General features: G+C 43.2%; 1 protein-coding gene across 1 annotated transcript in view; it reads left to right on the plus strand.

Moving 5' to 3' along the window:
- The window catches only part of LOC138638749 (cytochrome P450 2C25-like), a 419,304-nt gene that overhangs the window by 278,132 nt on the left and 120,589 nt on the right, over nt 1-20,583 (plus strand). Inside the window, exon 6 of the mRNA XM_069728305.1 lies at nt 17,879-18,055. Coding sequence (XP_069584406.1) covers nt 17,879-18,055 — 177 coding nt within the window. The remainder of the gene's footprint in view (nt 1-17,878; nt 18,056-20,583) is intronic.

Raw genomic sequence — 20,583 nt, forward strand, 5'->3', positions numbered from 1 at the left:
CTTCTGCATGCGTCGTGCGTACCTATCTTTAACATTGTGTACGCAGGGACATGCGTTGTATGCGGATGACATGCCCGCCAAACACAACATGTTGGATTTTCTCATGCTGAGTGGGCACATCAAAACGACTCATGCGAACACATCCGCATACAACTGCTGCAATAATATTCGCATACGGTGTTTACCTGAAGCAATTGGCATAGCCGATCTTATTCCCACCCTTTGTGGCATCTTTAATATGCTCCTGGAAAGGCCACCTACCGAAGAAATGCTTAGTTACAGAGCACATGAAGCTTTTAGACCCCGCAACAATGACACAGAAATCCCGAGAGATGTTCAGTACAGACCAAAAGTCTGGCACACCTTCTCATTTAAAGATTTTTCTGTATTTTCATGACTATAAAAATTGTAAATTCACACTGAAGGCATCAAAACTATGAATTAACACATGTGGAATTATATACTTAACAAAAAAGTGTGAAACAACTGAAAATATGTCTGGAGGGAACCCAAGAGCAGAATTCACAATAGTAGCGAATCCAACCAGACTGAAAAAACAACAGGACAGTCGAAGCTGGAACAAAATAGAAACTAAGAACCGCACGAAAAAATAGACACACAGCCTGTGAGCCTAAGAAAAAGAATCAGACACTTATCCTTAGCTGAAATGGCAGCAGGCAGGAGAGGCCAGGCAGAGAACCATTACTGGCAAAAGAACATTGACCACTGGCAAGGGCTAAAGGATCCTGCACACCTAAATATCCCAGTCAGAATTGCAATTATCCGATACACCTGGCCAGGACTGCGAGTCAGAGACAACTGCATTCCCACCAACAACCACTGGAGGGAACCCAAGAGCAGAATTCACAACAGTGTGCCACCTGTCTCTAATTTTGTGCCACATTAAACCTAGTGTGTAACACTGGGCCAGATTTCTTTTAAATTCTCCCGGAAAAAAAAATAGTGGGGGATTAAGATTGGCATTTCTGCTTCGGTGCCAGTCCTATGTGTGCCACCTGTCTCTAATTTTGTGCCACATTAAACCTAGTGTGTAACACTGGGCCAGATTTTTTTCAAATTCTCCCTGGAAAAAAAAAATAGTGGGATATTAAGATTGGCATTACTGCTTCGTTGCCATTCCTGTGTGTGCCACCTGTCTCTAATTTTGTGCCACATTAAACCTAGTGTATAACATTGGGCCAGATTTCTTTTAAATTCTCCCTGAAAAAAAAAAACAAATAGTGGGAGATTAAGATTGGAATTTCTGCTTCGGTGCCAGTCCTGTGTGTGCCACCTGTCTCAAATGTTGTGCCACATTAAACCTAGTGTGTAACACTGGGCCAGATTTCTTTTAAATTCTCCCTGGAAAAAAAACAAATAGTGGGAGATTAAGATTGGCAATTCTTCCTCAGTGCCAGTGCTGTGTGTGGCATCTGTCTCTAATTTTGTGCCACAGAACATATACTGTATAAGAGTGGGCCACATTTCTTCAATATTCTCCCACAAAAAATAAAAAGGGGGAGATTTTAATTGTTAGTGTCTGCATCAGCGTCAGTCCTGTTAGTGGCATATCTGTCTGCCACTGAAGCTGTGTACTGTTATACACTGGGCCTGATTTTCCCTGCAGTCTCACCCAGCTATAAAGGGATATATAAATCCAACAGAAGTTTGAGTTCACCTTGTAACAGGTTTTACAGTAAAAAATACCGTTAGTTTGGTTACGTTTTTCAAACAATGAGGAAGTCTGGTGGAAGAGGTCGTGGCCGTGGGCGGTCATTGCCAGCTGGTAATTATGGTAGTGGTGGTGGAGCATCAGGTGGTCGTGGGAAAAGCAATATAGCACCTAAGTCTCGAGTTGTTGAGCCAGGTTCGTCGTCTGGCTACACAAGGCCTCGAACGCTCCCTTTTCTGGGATTAGGAAAACCACTTTTAAAGCCGGAGCAGCAAGAACAAGTTTTGGCTTTCCTTGCTCACTCAGCCTCTAGCTCTTTCGCCTCCTCTTCTGAAACTGCTAAATGTAAAAGCAGCGCGTCGTTAGTGGATGTTCACGGTCAGGGACAAGTCGCTTCCTTGTCTTCTTCACCAAGAACAACAGAGAAGGATGCGTCAGGCGACACAACGGGTTACTCCATGGAGCTCTTTACACATACCGTTCCTGGGTTAGAAAGTGAAACAGTTAACAGGCCATGAACATTACAAGTTGAATCAGACATGGAGTGCACAGATGCACAGCCACAGCCAGATTACTATGCTGTTCCTTTGACTCAGACCAGAACATTGCCCTCGCAGTGTACTGATCCAGAATCAGACCCTGATGAGACTATGGTGCCCCATCACGAACGCTATACCACCGGCTTACACGGTGACACAGACGAAGTTGCACACGAGATAGAAGAGGAGGTCATAGATGACCCAGTTGTTGACCCCGATTGGCAGCCATTGGGGGAACAGGGTGCAGGCGGCAGTAGCTCTGAAGCGGAGGATGAGGAGCCACAGCAGGCATCAACATCGCAACAGGTTCCATCTGCCGGGCCCGTATCTGGCCAAAAACGCGTGGAAAAACCAGTTGTAGGACAGCGTGGCCATCCGTTTAAAGAAGCTCAGTCTGCAATGCCTGAAAAGGTATCCGATAGTAGAAAGATTTCAGTCTGGCATTTTTTTAAACAACATCCAAATGATCAGCGCAAAGTCATCTGTCAAAAATGTTCAACTACCTTAAGCAGAGGTCAGAATCTTAAAAGTCTAAATACAAGTTGCATGCGTAGACATTTAACCACCATGCATTTGCAAGCCTAGACTAACTACCAAACGTCCCTTAAGGTTGTAGCACCCTCGGCCAAAAAAGCTAGTCAGCAACACTACATCCCTTCCCTCACTGTAAGCCCACCGTTTACCGCACCACCTGCAATAAATGTGCAGGTTTCGTAGCCAGGCCAAAGCAGCCAGGGAAAGCTTTTAGGCTACGTTCACATTGGCGTTCCGCCAATGTGCATCGCTGTTGCGCCGGCGACGCAGCGGCGACGCAGCGGCGACGCGCCCCTATGTTTAACATAGGGGACACGTGCGTTTTTTGGGTGGCGTTTTTTGACACTTGGGTCGTTTACGACGCTAGCGTCGGACGCAAGAAAATGCAACAAGTTGCATTTTCTGTGTGTCCGATTCTCGTCAAAAAACGGCGCACGCGTCGCAAAACGCGCGCGTTTTTGCGTGCGTTTGTGCGCGTTTTTTCGTGCGTCGCGCGTTGCGTCGCCGACGCAGGGCGGCGCAACGCTAGTGTGAACGTAGCCTTATGTATTTGTGGGAAGATACACATACATGGGCAGGCAGTTAAAAAGTTTTTTAATGGAACAACTGCAGTGGGGCTACGAGTTGGGTAGGGGCCTACTACCAGTGTCTGCCGCTCCAATGTGTTCTCCAGGTTGCCTTTCCTGAGCTTCAATCTTCAGGCTCTTGTTAAATAGTATTTTAATGGAACAACTGCAGTGGGGCTACTAGTTGGGTTGGGGCCTACTACCAGTGTCTGCCGCTCCAAGGTGTTCTCCAGGTTGCCTTTCCTGAGCTTCAATCTTCAGGCTCTTGTTAAATAGTTTTTTAATGGAACAACTGCAGTGGGGCTACTAGTTGGGTTGGGGCCTACTACCAGTGTATGCCGCTCCAAGGTGTTCTCCAGGTTTCCTTTCCTGAGCTTCAATCTTCAGGCTCTTGGTAAATAGTTTTTTAATGGAACAACTGCAGTGGGGCTACTAGTTGGGTTGGGGCCTACTACCAGTGTATGCCGCTCCAAGGTGTTCTCCAGGTTGCCTTTCCTGAGCTTCATTCTTCAGGCTCTTGTTAAATAGTTTTTTAATGGAACAACTGCAGTGGGGCTACTAGTTGGGTTGGGGCCTACTACCAGTGTATGCCGCTCCAAGGTGTTCTCCAGGTTGCCTTTCCTGAGCTTCAATCTTCAGGCTCTGGTTAAATAGTTTTTTAATGGAATAACTGCAGTGGGGCTACTAGTTGGGTTGGGGCCTACTACCAGTGTCAGCCGCTCCAAGGTGTTCTCCAGGTTGCCTATCCTCAGCTTCAATCTTCAGGCTCTTGTTAAATAGTTTTTTAATGGAACAACTGCAGTGGGGCTACTAGTTTGGTGGGGGCCTACTACCAGTGTCTGCCACTCCATGGTGTTCTCCAGGTTGCCTTTCCTGAGATTCAATCTTCAGGCTCTTGTTAAATAGTTTTTTAATGGAACAACTGCAGTGGGGTTACTAGTTGGGTTGGGGCCTACGACCAGTGTCTGCCGCTCCAAGGTGTTCTCCAGGTTGCCTTTCCTCGCTTCAATCTTCAAGCTCTTGTTAAATAGTTTTCTAATGGAACAACTGCAGTGGGACTACCAGTTGGGTTGGGGCCTACTACCAGTGTATGTAGCTCCAAGGTGTTCTCCAGGTTGCCTTTCCTGAGCTTCAATTTTCAAGCTCTTGTTAAAAAGTTTTTTAATGGAACAACTGCAGTGGGGCTACTAGTTGTGTTGGGGCCTACTTCCAGTGTCTGCCGCTCCAAGGTATTCTCCAGGTTGCCTTTCCTGAGCTTCAATCTTCAGGCTCTTGTTAAATAGTTTTTTTAATGGAACAACTGCAGTGGGGCTACTGGTTGGGTTGGGGCCTACGACCAGTGTCTGCCGCTCCAAGGTGTTCTCCAGGTTGCCATTCCTGAGCTTCCATCTTCAGGCTCTTGTTAAGTAGTTTTTTAATGGAACAACTGCAGTGGGGCTACTAGTTGGGTTGGGGCCTACTACCAGTGTCTGCCGGTCCAAGGTGTTCTCCAGGTTGCCTTTCCTGAGCTTCAATCTTCAGGCTCTTGTTAAATAGTTTTTTAATGGAACAACTGCAGTGGGGCTACTAGTTTGGTGGGGGCCTACTACCAGTGTATGCCACTCCAAGGTGTTCTCCAGGTTGCCTTTCCTGAGCTTCAATCTTCAGACTCTTGTTAAATAGTTTTTTAATGGAACAACTGCAGTGGGGTTACTAGTTGGGTTGGGGCCTACGACCAGTGTCTGCCGCTCCAAGGTGTTCTCCAGGTTGCCTTTCCTGAGCTTCAATCTTCAGGCTCTTGTTAAATCGTTTTTTAATGGAACAACTGCAGTAGGGCTACTAGTTGGGATGGGGCCTACTACCAGTTTATGTAGCTCCAAGTTGTTTTCCAGGTTGCCTTTCCTGAGCTTCAATCTTCAGGCTCTTGTTAAATAGTTTTTTAATGGAACAACTGCAGTAGGGCTACTGGTTGGGTTGGGGCCTACTACCAGTGTCTGCCGCTCCAAGGTGTTCTCCAGGTTGCCTTTCCTCAGCTTCAATCTTCAGGCTCTTGTTAAATAGTTTTTTAATGGAACAACTGCAGTGGGGTTACTAGTTGGGTTGGGGCCTACGACCAGTGTCTGCCGCTCCAAGGTGTTCTCCAGGTTGCCTTTCCTCAGCTTCAATCTTCAAGCTCTTGTTAAATAGTTTTCTAATGGAACAACTGCAGTGGGGCTACTAGTTGGGTTGGGGCCTACTACCAGTGTATGTAGCTCCAAGGTGTTCTCCAGGTTGCCTTTCCTGAGCTTCAATCTTCAAGCTCTTGTTAAAAAGTTTTTTAATGGAACAACTGCAGTGGGGCTACTAGTTGTGTTGGGGCCTACTTCCAGTGTATGCCGCTCCAAGGTGTTCTCCAGGTTGCCTTTCCTGAGCTTCAATCTTCAGGCTCTTGTTAAATAGTTTTTTTAATGGAACAACTACAGTGGGGCTACTGGTTGGGTTGGGGCCTACTACCAGTGTCTGCCGCTCCAAGGTGTTCTCCAGGTTGCCTTTCCTGAGCTTCCATCTTCAGGCTCTTGTTAAGTAGTTTTTTAATGGAACAACTGCAGTGGGGCTACAAGTTGGGTTGGGGCCTACTACCAGTGTCTGCCGGTCCAAGGCGTTCTCCAGGTTGCCTTTCCTGAGCTTCAATCTTCAGGCTCTTGTTAAATAGTTTTTTAATGGAACAACTGCAGTGGGGCTACTAGTTTGGTGGGGGCCTACTACCAGTGTCTGCCGCTCCAAGGTGTTCTCCAGGTTGCCTTTCCTGAGCTTCAATCCTCAGGCTCTTGTTAAATAGTTTTTTAATGGAACAACTGCAGTGGGGCTACTAGTTTAGTGGGGGCCTACTACCAGTGTATGCCACTCCAAGGTGTTCTCCAGGTTGCCTTACCTGAGCTTCAATCTTCAGGCTCTTGTTAAATAGTTTTTTAATGGAACAACTGCAGTGGGGTTACTAGTTGGGTTGGGGCCTACGACCAGTGTCTGCCGCTCCAAGGTGTTCTCCAGGTTGCCTTTCCTGAGCTTCAATCTTCAGGCTCTTGTTAAATCGTTTTTTAATGGAACAACTGCAGTGGGGCTACTAGTTGGGATGGGGCCTACTACCAGTGTATGTAGCTCCAAGGTGTTCTCCAGGTTGCCTTTCCTGAGCTTCAATCTTCAGGCTCTTGTTAAATAGTTTTTTAATGGAACAACTGCAGTAGGGCTACTGGTTGGGTTGGGGCCTACTACCAGTGTCTGCCGCTCCAAGGTGTTCTCCAGGTTGCCTTTCCTGTGCTTCCATCTTCAGGCTCTTGTTAAATAGTTTTTTAATGGAACAATTGCAGTGGGGCTACTAGTTGGGTTGGGGCCTACTACCAGTGTATGCCGCTCCAAGGTGTTCTCCAGGTTGCCTTGCCTGAGCTTCAATCTTCATGCTCTTGTTAAATAGTTTTTTAATGGAACAACTGCAGTGGGGCTACTATTTGGGTTGGGGCCTACTACCAGTGTCTGCCGCTCCAAGGTGTTCTCCAGGTTGCCATTCCTGAGCTTCAATCTTCAGGCTCTTGTTAAATAGTTTTTTAACGGAACAACTGCAGTGGGGCTACTAGTTGGGTTGGGGCCTACTACCAGTGTATGCCGCTCCAAGGTGTTCTCCAGGTTGCCTTTCCTGAGCTTCAATCTTCAGGCTCTTTTTAAATAGTTTTTTAATGGAACAACTGCAGTGGGGCTGCTAGTTGGGTTGGGGCCTACTACCAGTGTCTGCCGCTCCAAGATGTTCTCCTGGTTGCCTTTCCTGAGCTTCAATCTTCAGGCTCTTGTTAATTAGTTGTTGAAACAACACTGCATTAGGCCTACAAGTTGGGTCTGGGTTCTACAAACGGTGTTTTCCGCTTCAAGGTGTTCTCCAGGTTGCCTTTCCCTAGCTTCTATCTTCAGGCTCTCGTTAAATAGTTTTTAATATAACACTGCATTTGGCCTACTTGTTTTGTTGGCCCTACCAACGGTGTCTGCTGCTCCTTGATGTTCTCCTACAATGAACAAACCAGTGCCGCCTGTTTACTTCTGTTACCAATTTGGAACTGCATTTAGCCTACTTACTGATTTGGGCCTACTCACTGTGTCAGCCTCTCATTACAGTTGTACTCCACTGAACAATGCAATGCCCCCTGGTTAGTCCTGTTACCAATTTTGAACTGCATTTAGCCCACTTTATTCTTTGTGCCTATATCTTTGTTTCCTCCTCATCCTGCCCATTGCCCAGCCAGTGATAGATGAGTCTGCTGGTACATTGACCCAGAATGCTACATTCCCCATGCACGCTACACAGCAAGAATGTGACCCTGCTGAAAGTCAGGTTCCCCTTCCCGCATACCATACCACCTTACACGGGGACAAAGAGGAAGGTGCAGATGAAAGTGCAGGTTCCTTCATCAGGTGGGGGGGATATACTCGTTGGTGACGTCACTGGCACAGGGCCCCTCATAGTACACAAAAAGTGTCGCTGCCGGTGGGAGGCGCCCCCGCCTTGCAAACACACCGCCGTACTTTGAGGGGCCCTGTGCCAGTGCCAATGCCAATGAGTGGGCCCCCCCTGCTTGCTCAGGATCACAGCACTTGCAAAGTTTAAATACTTACCTCTCCCTGCTCCACTGCCCTGAGGTGGTCCAGATTACCTGGGCCCATTAAATACTTGAACCAGCCCTACCCCCCACAACCTTAGCCAAATGACCCCCAATTTCCAATGCCTAACTATTATTATAAGGTAAATTAAGATTGACAAGCTTCAGTAACAAGAATGGATGTTTTGCCATTAAAATGGGCACTGTAGGTAACATAGTAACATAGTAACATAGTTAGTAAGGCCGAAAAAAGACATTTGTCCATCCAGTTCAGCCTATATTCCATCATAATAAATCCCCAGATCTACGTCCTTCTACAGAACCTAATAATTGTATGATACAATATTGTTCTGCTCCAGGAAGACATCCAGGCCTCTCTTGAACCCCTCGACTGAGTTCGCCATCACCACCTCCTCAGGCAAGCAATTCCAGATTCTCACTGCCCTAACAGTAAAGAATCCTCTTCTATGTTGGTGGAAAAACCTTCTCTCCTCCAGACGCAAAGAATGCCCCCTTGTGCCCGTCACCTTCCTTGGTATAAACAGATCCTCAGCGAGATATTTGTATTGTCCCCTTATATACTTATACATGGTTATTAGATCGCCCCTCAGTCGTCTTTTTTCTAGACTAAATAATCCTAATTTCGCTAATCTATTTGGGTATTGTAGTTCCCCCATCCCCTTTATTAATTTTGTTGCCCTCCTTTGTACTCTCTCTAGTTCCATTATATCCTTCCTGAGCACCGGTGCCCAAAACTGGACACAGTACTCCATGTGCGGTCTAACTAGGGATTTGTACAGAGGCAGTATAATGCTCTCATCATGTGTATCCAGACCTCTTTTAATGCACCCCATGATCCTGTTTGCCTTGGCAGCTGCTGCCTGGCACTGGCTGCTCCAGGTAAGTTTATCATTAACTAGGATCCCCAAGTCCTTCTCCCTGTCAGATTTACCCAGTGGTTTCCCATTCAGTGTGTAATGGTGATATTGATTCCTTCTTCCCATGTGTATAACCTTACATTTATCATTGTTAAACCTCATCTGCCACCTTTCAGCCCAAGTTTCCAACTTATCCAGGTGTTTTCCTGGCCTCCACTCACTGCTGACTATGCTTCCCCATTGACTTGCATTGGGTTTCGTGTTTCGGTCGATCCCCGACTTTTCGCGATAATCAGCCGGTTCCACTCGACTAGACCTTTGAGATAGTCGGGTTTCGCGAAACCCGACTCGACCCTAAAAAACTAAAAGTCGCTCAACCCTAGTAATCACTTCCCAGAAATGAAGAATCAGTACTACACAACCTGGTATCATAATTCGAATCTGATGGCTAAATCTAAAGGGGTTAGCATTGCTGTAAACAAAAATTTCCCCTTCTCCCTACTAGGGCTTTAAACTGATAACAATGGACATTTTTGGTTATTGAAGATCTATTTTTTAAATCAGATCTACACACTAGCTAACTTTTATCTTCCAAACAATGAGCTAATCTAAATTATTTGCTAAGCAAATAACACCAGTCTTAACCAAAGTATTTAATTCTGTTTCCACTTCAAACACTTTTCCCAGACAAACTCTGGAATCCCATTTTTGGTGATACTGAAACATGGGAAAGACCAAACATTATGCTTAAGTTACAGGCCAATATCCTTAATTAGCCCCCTCATGCCTCATATTGTGCACAATGGTCAAGTAGGATTTGTGCCCCAGAGGGAGGCAAGAGACAACATGATTAAAACGGTGCTGCTTATGTCCTATACGGATTGAAAAAGATCCCAGCATGCATTCTATTGGTTGATGCTGAAAAAGCATTTGACCGGGTTCTTTGGCCATTTCTACATAGTGCTCTTAAACAAATCAATTTAGGTCCCAAAATTTTCAACAAAATAATGGATTTATATCAAGACTCCGCTGCCATGGTCCATTGCAATGGAACCTATTCAGAATCTTTTGGAGTGTTGAATGGAACAAGACAGGGGTGTCCACTCTCCCTGTTATTGTACTATTGTACGTTATTGTGATTGAACATCTGGCAATTGCCCTCAGGAAAAACTCCAACATTCAAGGAATCCCAGTCGGGAACGAATCTCATAAATTGGCGCTATACGCAGATAACCTCCTATTATACATCAATAATCCTAAAACATCACTGCCCTCTATTTTGAAAGAATTTGAGAAATTTTAAGGTAAATCTTTCTAAGTCAGAGATTATAAACACCAGCATCCAACAGGAGGAGGCACAATTGTTAAAGGGGTCCTTTCCTTTTAGCTGGTGTAATGGTTCTATGAAATATCTTGGGGTCAAATCGCCCTCAGATTTGTCCCAGCTCTCTCATCTCAATCATGAGCCTTTACTCAGTCAAGTCAAAGCTGAGCTTATGACAAAGCACAATTATATTGGTTTAGTAGAATTAACGTATTAAAGATGGTCATTCTTCCGAAACTGCTTTGTGTATTTCAAGCAATTCCAATTGCACTCCCCTGCTCCTTTTTTAAGTAACTAAATATAATCAGTAACCATTTCATTTTTAGATTAAAAAAAGATCGAGAGTGGCTGTTAAATTGTTGGCTAGATCTAAATCTCAAGGGGGGCCGGCCTCATGAATTTTCAACTCTATCATGCTGTAGCTGTGCTGGGGTGGATAGTGGACAGGTTTCACAGTGTGAATCAAAAGCAATGGGTCACACTAGAGTCATTCTAGACAACTTCTCTACCCTGGATTTCTAAGCACTTTTGTTCTTCAACGGGACCACTCCCCCCAAGAGTTAATTTTCTCAGAGTTTGGGACCAATTGGTAAAGAAACAAGATTTCTAAGATTCTAGGACCTATGACACTGATCATGGACAATCCAGAATTTCCCCCTTGAGTTGGAAAGAGTAAATTCCTGGTCTTCAACTATAAAACTAGACTCCATCAGCTCCTTGCAAATTTAATTTACCCCTTCACCCCAAAGCCTGTTTTCACCTAAGTGACAGGGCCAATTTTTACAATTCTGACCACTGTCACTTTATGAGGTCATAACTCTGAAACGCTTCAACGGATCCTGGTGATTCTGACATTGTTTTCTCGTGACATATTGTACTTAATGATAGTGGTAAAACTTCTTCGATATGACTTGCATTTATTTGTGAAAAAAACAAAAATTTGTCGGAAATTATGAAAATTTAGCAATTTTCAAACTCTTAGTTTTTATGCCCTTAAATTAGAGAGTTATATCACATAATATAGCTAATAAACAACATTTCCCACATGTCTGCTTTACATCAGCACAATCTTGGAAACATAATTTTTTTTTGTTAGGACGTTATAAGGGTTAAAAGTTGACCAGCGATTTCTCATTTTTGCAACAAAATTTGCAAAACCATTTTTTTACGGACCACCTCACACTTGAAGTGACTTTGAGGGGTCTATATGACAGAAAATGCCCAAAATTGACACCATTCTAAAAACTGTACCCCTCAAGGTACTCAAAACCACATTCAAAAAGTTTATTAACCCTTCAGGTGCTTCACAGGAATTTTTTGAATGTTTAAAAAAATTGAACATTTAACTTTTTTTTCACAAAATTTTTACTTCAGGTCCAATTTGTTTCATTTTACCAAGGGTAACAGGAGAAATTGGACCACAAAAGTCGTTGTACAATTTGTCCTGAGTACACCGATACCCCATATGTGGGGGTAAACCACTGTTTGGGCACATGGCAGAGCTCGGAAGGGAAGGAGCGCCATTTGACTTTTCAATGCAAGATTTGCTGGAATTGAGATCGGAGCCCATGTCACGATTGGAGAGCCCCTGATGTGCCTAAACAGTGGAAACCCCCACAAGTGACACCATTTTGGAAAGTAGACCCCCTAAGGAACTAATCTAGATGTGTGGTGAGCACTTTGAACCTCCAAGTGCTTCACAGAAGTTTATAATGTAGAGCCGTAAAAAAAAAATTTATATTAATTTTCACAAAAAATGATCTTTTTGCCCCAAATTTTTTATTTTCCCAAGGGTAACAGGATAAATTGGACCCCAAAAGTTGTTGTGCAATTTGTCCTGAGTACGTCGATACTTCATATATGGGGATAAACCACTGTTTGAGCGCATGGCAGAGCTCGGAAGGGAAGGAGTGCCATTTGACTTTTCAATGCAAAATTGGCTGGAATTGAGATCGGACGCCATGTCGCATTTGGAGAGCTTCTGACGTGCCTTAACAGTGGAAAACCCCCACATGTGACCCCATTTTGGAAAGAAGACACCCTAAGGAACTTATCTAGATGTGTGGTGAGCACTTTTAACCCCCAATTGTTTCACTAAAGTTTAGAATGTAGAATTGTGAAAATTAAAAAAATCATTTTTTCTTTCCACAAAATGATGTTTTAGCCCGCAATTTTTTTTTCCCAAGGGTACAGGAGAAATTGGACCACAAATGTTATTGTCCAATTTGTCCTGAGTACGCTGATACCCCACATGTGGGGGGGAACCACCGTTTGAGTGCATGGCAGAGCTCGGAAGGGAAGGAGCACCGTTTGAAATGCAGACATAGATGGAATGGACTGCAGGTGTCATGTTGCATTTGCAGAGCCCCTGATGTACCTAAACAGTAGAAACTCACCACAAGTGACCCCATATTGGAAACTAGACCCCCTAAGGAACTTATCTAGATGTGTTGTGAGAGCTTTGAACCAACAAGTGTTTCACTACAGTTTATAACGCAGAGCCGTGAAAATAAAAAATATTTTTTTTTCCACGAAAATGATATTTTATCCCCTATGTTTTTATTTTCCCAAGGGTAACAGGACAAATTGGACCCCAAAACTTGTTGTCCAACTTGTCCTGAGAACGCTGATACCCCATATGTTGGGGGGAACCACTGTTTGGGTGCACGGCAGAGCTCGGAAGGGAAGGAGCGCCATTTGAAATGCAGACTTAGATGGATTGGTCTGCAGGTGTCATGTTGCATTTGCAGAGCCCCTGATGTACATAAACAGTAGAAACCCCCCACAAGTGACCCCATATTGGAAACTAGACCCCCCAAGGAACTTATCTAGATGTGTTGTGAGAGCTTTGAACCAACAAGTGTTTCACTACAGTTTATAATGCAGAGCCGTGAAAATAAAAAATATTTTTTTTTCCACGAAAATGATATTTTATCCCCTATGTTTTTATTTTCCCAAGGGTAACAGGACAAATTGGACCCCAAAAGTTGTTGTCCAACTTGTGCTGAGAACGCTGATACCCCATATGTTGGGGGGAACCACTGTTTGGGCACACGGGAGAGCTCGGAAGGGAAGGAGCCCTGTTTTACTTTTTCAAAGCAGAATTGGCTGGAATTGAAATCGGACGCCATGTCGCGTTTGGAGAGCCCCTGATGTGCCTAAACAGAGGAAACCCCCCAATTCTAACTGAAACCCTAACTCCAACCCTAACCCTAGCCCTAACCCTAGCCCTAACCCTAACTCTAGCCCTAACTCTAGCCCTAACCCTAGCCCTAACCCTAGCCCTAACCCTAGCCCTAATGGGAAAATGGAAATAAATACATTTTTTTACATTTTATTAATTTTCCCTAACTAAGGGGGTGATGAAGGCGGGTTTGATTTACTTTTATAGCGTTTTTTTGGCGGATTTTTATGATTGGCAGCCGTCACACACTAAAAGACGCTTTTTATTGCAAAAAATAGTTTTTGCATCACCACATTTTGAGAGCCATAATTTATCCATATTTTGGTCCACAGAGTCATATGAGGTCTTGTTTTTTGCAGGACGAGTTGACATTTTTATTGGTAACATTTTCGGGCAGATGACATTTTTTGATCGCTTTTTATTCCGATTTTTGGGAGGCGGAATGAACAAAAACCAGCAATTCCTGAATTTCTTTTAGGGGGGGCGTTTATACCGTTCCACGTGTGGTAAAGTGGATAAAGCAGTTTTATTCTTCAGGTCAGTACGATTACAGGGATACCTCATTTATGTAATTTTTTTTATGTTTTGGTGCTTTTACACAATAAAAACTATTTTATATAAAAAAATAATTGTTTTTGCATCGCATTATTCTGAGAGCTATAACTTTTTTATTTTTCTGCTGATGATGCTGTATAGTGGCTTTTTTTTTGCGGGACAAGATGACGTTTTCAGCGGTACCATGGTTATTTATATCCGTCGTTTTGATCGCGTGTTATTCCGCTTTTTTTTTTTTTTTTTTGCGGTGTTCACTGAAGGGGTTAACTAGTGGGATAGTTTTATAGAGCGGGTCGTTACGGACGCGGCAATACCAAATATGTGTACATTTATTGTTTTTTTTTTTTTTTACATAAATGGATTTATTGGGAAATGTTTTTTTTTTAATTTGGGGATTTTTTTTTTTTTTTTTACACATTCTATTTTTTTTTTTTGAACTTTCTAACATTGTCCCAGGGTGGGACATTTCAGTATTAGAACAGATCGTTGATCTGACACTGTGCATAGCACACTGTCAGATCAACGATCTGACAGGCAGCTTAGCTGGCTTTCCAGCGCCTGCTCTCAGCAGGCGCCGGCTAGCCAGGTCATTTCATGACCCGGAAGGAGTCCGGCGGCCATCTTGGATCTGGGGACTCCTTCCGGGTCACCGGAGCAACGCGATCTCATTGCGTTGCTCCGGTGGGAGAGCGCAGGGAGCCCCCGTCCCTGCGCGATCCCCCTCTATGCCGCTGTCACTACTGACAGCGGCATTAGAGGGGTTAAATGCCCGCGATCGGCGATAGCGCCGATCGTGGGCATTGCTGCGGGGTGTCAGCTGTCATATACAGCTGACACCCGCACCCGATCACCGCGGCGCTCAGCGCGAGACCGCGGTGATCGGTGCGCCGTACTAGTACTGCTGCTGGCACAAATGCAGTGCCGGCAGCGCAGTACTAGTACGGCGCATGGCGCGAAGGGGTTAATATACCATCGCTAAACGAGCTTAAAGCTCTCTACTCTGATCAAATTATTCCTTGGGTTTCATACTTCCAATTCCGTTCATTCATTGATTCCCTTCAGCTGTTCTCGGTGCTCATGTCTGACCCTACTCAGTTTGATTTATTGCCGATTGGAAAAGTTTCACCCAAGTACACGATCTCCCAAATAGATTATATTTTGTCATCTCAGACGAATATAGAGCTCCTATGGTTAAAGAAAGAGTTTTAGAGAGAGATTAGGATGACCTTCTCAGAGGAGCAATGGAACTAAACTTTCTTTTGCACGCACAGACTTCCACTGGCTTGAAAATTTCAAGAAAATAGATAGAAAATCATAACTAGATGGTATGGTTTCCAACAGATCTTCATAAGATATTTCCCTCTGTCTCCAATAAATGCTGGAGATGTGAAAATGCTGAAGGCACTATGCTTGATATCTGGTGGGAGTGCCCTCAAATAAGTGGTCTCTGGAGCAAAGTCTTTGATGTTCACAAACAGACTGCAGGGGAACTATGATCTAGAACTCCCCAGATTGGACTTTTTTCTACACTGTGTGCAGAATTATTAGTCAAGTTGCATTTTGATCACATGATACTTTTTATACATGTTGTCCTACTCCAGGCTGTTCAGGCTTCAAAGCCAACTACCAATTAAGTAAATCAGGTGATGTACATCTCTGTAATGAGGAGGGATGTTGTCTAATGACATCAAAATCCTATATTAGGTGGGCATAATTATTAGGCAACTTCCTTTCCTTTGGCAAAATGGGTCAGAAGAGAGATTTGACGGTCTCTAAAAAGTCCAAAATTGAGAGATGTCTTGCAGAGGGATGCAGCATTCTTGAAATTGCCACACTTTTGAATCGTGATCACTGAACAATCAAGCGTTTCTTGGTAAATAGCCAACAGGGTCGCAAGAAACGTGTTGGGCAAAAAAGTCGCAAAATAACTGCCCATGAATTGAGGAAAATCAAGCGTGAAGCTGCCAAAATGCCATTTGCCACCAGTTTTGCCATATTTCAGAGCTGCAACGTTACTGGAGTAACAAAAAGCACAAGGTGTGCGATACTCAGGGACATGGCCAAGGTAAGGAAGGCAGAAAAATGACCACCTTTGAAAAGGAAACATAAGATAAAACGTCAACAGGGCCAAGAAATATCTTAAGACTGACTTTTCAAAGGTTTTATGGACTGATGAAATGAAGGGCAGAAAGCTCCACTCCGACTCAGACGCCAGCAAGGTGGAGGTCGGTACGGGTATGGGCAGTTATCATCAAAGATGAAATTGTGGGACCTTTTTGGGTTGAGGATGTAGTGAAGCTCAACTCCCAGACCTACTGCCAGTTTATGGAAGAAAACTTCTTCTAGCAGTGGTTCAGGAAGAAGTCGGCATCGTTCAAGAAAAACATGATTTTCATGCAGGACAATGCTCTGTCACATGCCTCCAACTACTCCACAGCGTGGCTGGCCAGTAAAGGTATCAAAGAAGAAAAAAATAATGACATGGCCCCCTTGTTCACCTGATCTGAACCCCATAGAGAACCTGTGGTCCCTCATAAAATGTGAGATCTACAGGGAGGGAAAACAGTCCACCTCTCGGAGCAGTGTCTGGAGGCTGTGGTGGCTGCTGCACGCAATGTTGATCGTAAACAGATCAAGCAACTGACAGAATCTATGGATGGAGGCTGTTGAGTGTCATCATAAAGAAAGGTGGCTACATTGGTCACCAATTTTTGGGGGAGATCTTTTTGCATGTTAGAAATGTTTATTTCTAAATTTTGTGCAGTTATATTGGTTTACCTGGGGAAAATAAACAAGTGAGATGGGAATATTTTTTAATTAAGTTGCCCCATAATTCTGCACAGTTATAGTTACCTGCACAAACAGATATCCTCCTAAGATAGCCAAATCTAAAAAAAAAAACCCACTCAAACTTCAAAAATGTTAAGCTTTGATACTTATGGGTCTTTTGGGTTGTTTGAGAACAACGTTGTTAATCAATAATAAAAATAACCCTCTAAAATACAACTTGCCTAATAATTCTGCACACAGTGTATGATACCAGGGTCTTTTAAATCTATCAAAAGAGGATTGCTGAGACACTGTTTATCCGCCACTAGAACAGTCATTCCCAGACACTGGGGTTCCAGAACCACTTCATCTATCCAAGAATGGTCTCTTGAAATGAATTTTTTGTGTAGAATATAAAGACTCTCTGCTCATAATAAAATAAGCTCAGACAACTTTTTTCCGTACTTGGCAAGGATGGATTTTATTCAGAGATTCCCTGAAGTACTCCTCAAGCCTTCTGTAGTGATGAAAACACCATATATTGTAATAGTGCATACCTGAATCTGGGTGGATTCATAAACCTGGCTCATCTCTTCCCCTCCTCTTTGAATCTCTTCTTGACTTTTCTATTTTGCTATCATTTCCTTCTAAAAAGTCTTTTCTTTCCTTTGTCATGATCGACAAAGCTGAACTTGATTGCAAGAAGTTAATGAACAATTTGTTAATATGTCACACTTTTCTTAAAAAAGGGATATTTTGATGCGTGAATTGAAGTTAACATATTCTCTTGATATTTTTGAATCCCTTTGACAGTATCACTACGGTCTTCACCACTATAATGGAAACTACCTCTTTGGTTGTAGTTAGAAATGTTGTAACTACATGCTGTTCTTAAATAATAAATAAACTAGTTTATTGAAAAAAATAAAAATACAGTATATTGCGCAGCAAGAAAACCCCACATACTTTTTAAATCAGCTTAAATAATGAGTGGACTGATTTGGTCAATAAGAAGGACCAGGGAAAGAAAATTCCCATTCGTTATTTTTCCATTTCTTAACTTTAATGTTTGGTACATGAGATGTTTGAGTTTCATGGGTGAAAAAAGTTTTTTCTCAGATATCTAAGCTTTGATAGTTGAATAACTACCGTAATAGGTGCTGTGAATTTTTGAAATTATATGTATGTATATATATATATATATATATATATATATATATATATATTTGACGAAGTAATGTGACTTTTTGTATTCACAGCTATACAACAGTTATCCCTCACTGGTTCACTGGCTGCCAGGGAATCATAGAAAAGTGACCAAATACCACAATGAGATGCAAAACTTTGTAAGGGAGACCTTCACAAGAAAACAGAAAGAGCTGGATGTGAACAATCAGAGAAACCTTATTGATGCCTTCCTTGCAAAGCAACGAGAGGTATGGTATTCTGGTATTTAAAAGGGGTCTGTTAGCTATTTTGATCCTACAAAATGCTGATCATTCACAACAGGAGAGCAGTAGAGGTGCTAAAAGAGGTATTTCCATCTCTAAGATCTTAAAGTAGTAGTAATAAAAATAATAATATTAGCAAAAACCTCTAATTAGAAATGTAGTATATTTTTTTTCTCCTGATGAGCTATGTGCAGGGCATTACAGAAGCTTAAGTATCCATGGTTATAACCAGTAACAATTAACTGTCACTATATGAGAAGCCGCAACTTGTGATGAGCGAGCACTAAAATGCCTGGGCGCACATTACTCGTATCGAACATTTTATACTGCTCGAGTGCTTGTCCTGATTAAAGAGTATAATGGAAGCCAATGTGAATCGCAAGCATTTTTCCGACGGACCCTCCCATGATGTCTAGGGGGCAGTAAAATTGCTGAAATGGATGGAGCCAGTTCTCAAATGGAATGGGAACAGCATGGAGAAGACGCCTGGACGCATTTCTGAATCCCAGGTCGCTGCTGGGAACAATGTTGTCACTGGATTATTCCACTTTTATGGACTGACATCGAAACATACAAAGCAGAACATAAAATGGATTTTACAGGAAAAAATGTTAAGAAAGAGTTTTTCCTGTATAATGACTCGTATATAAGACAAAATAAAAAACTTAAAGTAATTCACCTCCTCCACTCTTTAGACTAAGTATTCTCTCCATCTTTAATAAAGCATACAGACATATATTCATTCTTAGCTATCAAATAGGATGACGCCAGCTGTCCAGACCTGCATCCCACCACAAGAACCACTCTGGAATAATATCTGACCAATGAAATTATCCTCAGTGACAAAGTTAAGGGCTATGCGCCCCATGTGATCTCAGGCTATTGACTCTTCTAAGATTTCTGCTCAAACTGTTTGAGTGCCGCTGTGGGACTTTTTTTTCCGGAGATAATGCCCCCCAACACTCAAAAAGTTGCGACGGGTAGTCAAGCTGGGCTATCAGACAGTCGCCTCTGTAGCTGTGATGTCTTCCTTCCTATGGTTATTCCTTTTTATAGGGCCAACAGAGGCATTGGGGTGGCAGGAGACAGAAGACGGGCAACTATTCCCTAGAGAAACCACATGTTGCAATTTCCCTAGTCAATGTTTAAGTGTTCCTGTTTTTGCTGGTACATTCCTATTCCCATGCATCTCTTCATACCACAAAAATGATTTACTGTTTATGTTTTTTTTGTCCTCCTCTTCCTCCACCATATCCAAAGTCATCATGCGGCCGTCACTCAATTTTTAGATGGCCATCAGAGGCAGTGGGGGGTCCAGAGGGAGAAGGTGGCCAACTCTTGGGCCATTTCTGCAAATCACCTAGAGCTGTTGCTTGTCTGTCAGTGCTGCAGCTGTGCTTGTAAGTACAAGCTCCCTGACTGGTTTGTGACCGGCCCACATGCTGAAGCTCAACATTGCATATATACTTGACAAGGCTTTGTAAGCAGTAGTGGGCAGTTGTTGAATACCAGCTTCAACATGCCCATTGGTATTCCACTCAGCCTTCCACACATAACGAGTTATGAGTGGCTATGGAAGTATGATATCTGTGACGAATCAACCAAGATGATGAACGACGATGTCGTCATAAGTGGTGTAATTATCCTGCTTACATACCTCCTCAGGATCCAAGGGGTAACATTTCTCCTTGCGTAGAATAACATATCAATTATGCAGAGGTGAGGAGATATTTGAGCAGCAATGCTCTGTTGATAAATAAGCACAATGTCTCTTCAGAGAGGAAGAAAACTAGAACTCCAGTGCCACCTTGGCTTTTATCCTAAATCATGTGACAAGTCTCGTTGTAAAGTTGATATTGACTTTTAGGATTGCTACTTCCTATAGGTGGCACTAGAGTTCTAGTCCTCTTCCTCTCTGAATAGACAATTTGCATATATCTACTCAAACGCTCACTGCTCATAGATAAAGAGGAAGGCTTGCATACAGACCAGACAGAGATGGAGAAAGAAAGTACACAGGATGCTTTGTGCTTGTCAGTCCCCTGTCCAGTAGGCAGGCGTGCATGTGTTCAGCACTGCAACTATCATTCCACATTTGCAAGCACCATCATTAATCACTTTCACTTGCTTGTCCCAATGCACCGTTAAGCTATCCCTACCACAGACATTAAAACACAAAGAAAATATTCAACTACTCACCCAGCCACAGGCTAAATGGTCACATTTACAGACTGCTTGCTCTGGAAATCTTGACTTTCAGATTGGTTGACACTTTGGGTTTCTGCAACCTCATGGCGGTGTACTTCCCTCGCCTTACACCAGCACGTGTCTCATAACAACACCCATGCCATGACCAATGCAGCTACTGTGAATTTCATTCTAACGACCGACATGTGGACACATCTTGTGGATAAGAACGCTATGCTTCTTTTACTACTGCATCCTTATGCACACAAGGATGGAAAAGGTTGGGGAAATATAGCTAAAGGACTCTAAACAGGCTAAGAGTTGCC

This window comes from Ranitomeya imitator, chromosome 5 (genome assembly GCF_032444005.1).
Source record: "Ranitomeya imitator isolate aRanImi1 chromosome 5, aRanImi1.pri, whole genome shotgun sequence".
NCBI classification, from domain to species: Eukaryota; Metazoa; Chordata; class Amphibia; order Anura; family Dendrobatidae; genus Ranitomeya; species Ranitomeya imitator.